Source organism: Musa acuminata, chromosome BXJ2-3 (assembly GCF_036884655.1).
Source record: "Musa acuminata AAA Group cultivar baxijiao chromosome BXJ2-3, Cavendish_Baxijiao_AAA, whole genome shotgun sequence".
Taxonomy (NCBI): Eukaryota; Viridiplantae; Streptophyta; class Magnoliopsida; order Zingiberales; family Musaceae; genus Musa; species Musa acuminata.
In genome coordinates this window covers 44,090,521-44,093,166 of record NC_088340.1, presented here as the reverse complement: position 1 = coordinate 44,093,166, position 2,646 = coordinate 44,090,521, and the positions used below count along the sequence as shown (strand labels likewise).

The 2,646-nt window shown below is 49.1% G+C and overlaps 1 protein-coding gene across 1 annotated transcript; it reads right to left on the bottom strand.

Moving 5' to 3' along the window:
- Positions 1-524: 524 nt before the first annotated feature.
- On the bottom strand, positions 525-2,137 carry LOC135606620 (gibberellin 2-beta-dioxygenase 3-like). The gene is made up of 3 exons (XM_065097675.1): positions 1,682-2,137; positions 1,187-1,532; positions 525-845 (listed from the first exon to the last, which is right to left on the bottom strand). The coding sequence occupies exons 1-3, from the start codon at positions 2,083-2,085 to the stop codon at positions 579-581; spliced, it is 1,017 nt and encodes a 338-aa protein (XP_064953747.1). The 5' UTR covers positions 2,086-2,137; the 3' UTR covers positions 525-578.
- Positions 2,138-2,646: the final 509 nt, after the last annotated feature.

Genomic DNA, 2,646 nt, shown 5'->3' with positions numbered 1-2,646 from the left:
CAACGAAATAATGTTGACTTTGATTCCCTTTCGAATACCATACATTCGACACTTTCTACTTCTCATCATCAGCGGTAAGTTGCATGGGATAATTTACTCCCATGCATTCATGCAGTTCAATAACCTGTGGGCCAAAAATCTCCCGGACGCTATTTTTTTAGTCCTAACTTATCACTGCCATGTGATCTCCGGCAGAGATCCGTAAAGATATTGAGAAAATTTCAAGCCCAGTCCGGATGATGTACCAGTATCTGGATGGGATTTCAGAAACTAAGACTTGCACCGCTGTAGCAGTACTTGTAGAGGACTATCTCAAACAGTGACAGCAGATCGAGGCTGTAGAAAGATATGGCGGAAGGCAAAGCTTCAAGATGACCCTTTTAACATTCGTGTTCTTCATGGTGATGGAAGGTGATTTGTACATGACTACACGAAGCAAAGACAGTGCACCAAAACAGAGCAGAGAAAAGGTGGTGGTGAAAGGGTTACAGACGAGGAAGAAGCCTTCTTTGGTTACCATTTTTGGTTAGAGAACACGGGATAATTCCCTCCCCCCCGCCCCCCAGAAACAGTGAGGTCTATAGTCTTTGGTCATCAGCGACCTCTCGCTTCTCGAACAGCCCAAGCCTGTTATCAGCCAGCCTTGATTTGTAGGTAGCCTTCTTGTACTCATCCCATGTGAACTCATTGTACAGGCTGTGCTCCCCCTCTCCCATCAACTGTGGCAATGGAGCAATCTTCTCTGCTAAGGGTGGCCCAAAGAAGTAGATCATGGAGACCCTGGACTCCCAGCCACTGGCCACCACCCTATGCTTCACGCTCCTGAATCTCCCATTTGTCAGAACCTACATCCACCAGCCATGCCAAAAAATCATGTACCGCACGCTTAGTTGCAGAAGGAAGCCCGTGGATACAAAAAATAAATTCATCTACCTGGGTTAAATCATGACAAGTAGCTATAACAGTAAGATGATGAAGTATATAACGACATCAGAGAAGCACTGGAGCACTGTTCTTGGTGTAAAAGACGATGCAAGTTCTTCGTAAAAGATACAGAGCACTGACATAGCACTATTCTCTTTCTACCAGACAGATAGGCTTGTTCATGGTTTAAAGGGATGGGTTTCTTGATACTAAGATGAAGCAAATCAGTCCAAACACAAAGGAGGAATGTTTGAGTGGTCACCTGCAAGGAATCACCGACGTTGATGAAGAAGGACTCTTCGTCCGGAGGAACGGAGACCCAGCTCCCGTCCTTGAGTGATATCTGCAAGCCGGTGCTATTGTTTGATCTCAAAACAGATATGACCTGTGGATCTGTGTGCTCTCCAAAGCCGGTCAAGCCATAATTGTAACCTCGGAGCACCGGGCATGGAGGATAGTGGTTGAGCCTAAAGATTCCGTCACTGTTCTCATCCATGACAAGCCTACTGATGACGTCTCTGGGCTCGATATCTAACCCTTCCGCCATCAGTTCAAGCACCTTGGAAGCCAACTTCCTGACGGCTGCCAAGTATTCCTTCAAAGCAGAGCTGCAACGTATTCCACCAACCAAACAGGAAGCGTAAGAAAGCAGTTTCCGCCACCAACCATATGCTAACCTATGTAGACGAGGGAGGAAGATACAAAGGTGCAAACACCTATGGGAATTCATTCGCAAGCAATGCAGCTAGAGTCCTACCTAAAAGAGCATGCGGCGGGCTCTCGAAGAAAGTCCATGAACGTGTAAGACAATGGCTTGGAGGCGACGGCGAAGAGAAGGTACTCCAACCACCCGATGTCGCCATTAGCGCCGATCTTTCTGTTTCCATAACCAAAAGGATCGGGCGGCCCAGACCTCTCCTTCTCCACCGGAGACAGGGAGAAGAACTTCACAGCCTCCGCCTCCAGTCTCTGCATGAGTTCCACGGGAATCCCGTGGTCGGTGACCTTGAGGAACCCAAACTCTTTGCAGGCCTCGACGACGGACGCTGCAGCGTCGGGCTTCGAGAGGTCGATGACGGGAACGCATGGCGAGCAGGCGATAACTTTCGGCGATCTAAGGAGCGAGATTTGATCCAGTCCTGGGTTGGACAAGACGACCATGGTCGCAGGGAAACAGAGCAGAACAGAGAGGGGATGGAGTTCCAAGGGGACCGCCGTGTAGTAGAGTTGCATGTGAGGCGGTGGGCTTCGTAGCCCCTTTATATAGACACGAGGCCACCTAAAAAAACACGGTGATTGATACAAGTACCAGATTGATCGATTGATTGATTGATCCAAATCAAGGGTGGTGGGTGTAACCACGAGTCTGGGTGGTCAATGGACCCGAATCCGATCTGGCATCTCGGGTATTAAACACGCGTTTTAGATCCAATAAGTTCATCCTACCGAGTGAACGATCCCAGGCGTACACGTGGTGATGCGCTTTTGCATCCAAAAGGCGATGAGCTACGAGCGGCGGATCTGTGGCGAGCTCGACCAGAATCGGATTCCCGATCGTTTTCTTCGTCCACCATGCGAAGTATATGCGTCGGCCAATGTGGCTCGTGCAATTCTCATCTCCTGTGAAAACCTGAGTCTACCACGTCGGCCCAAATGTGACCCATACAATGAGTTACATGGACATCTTCGTTCGAGCCTCACAGACCACAGCTCAAGCGGTCA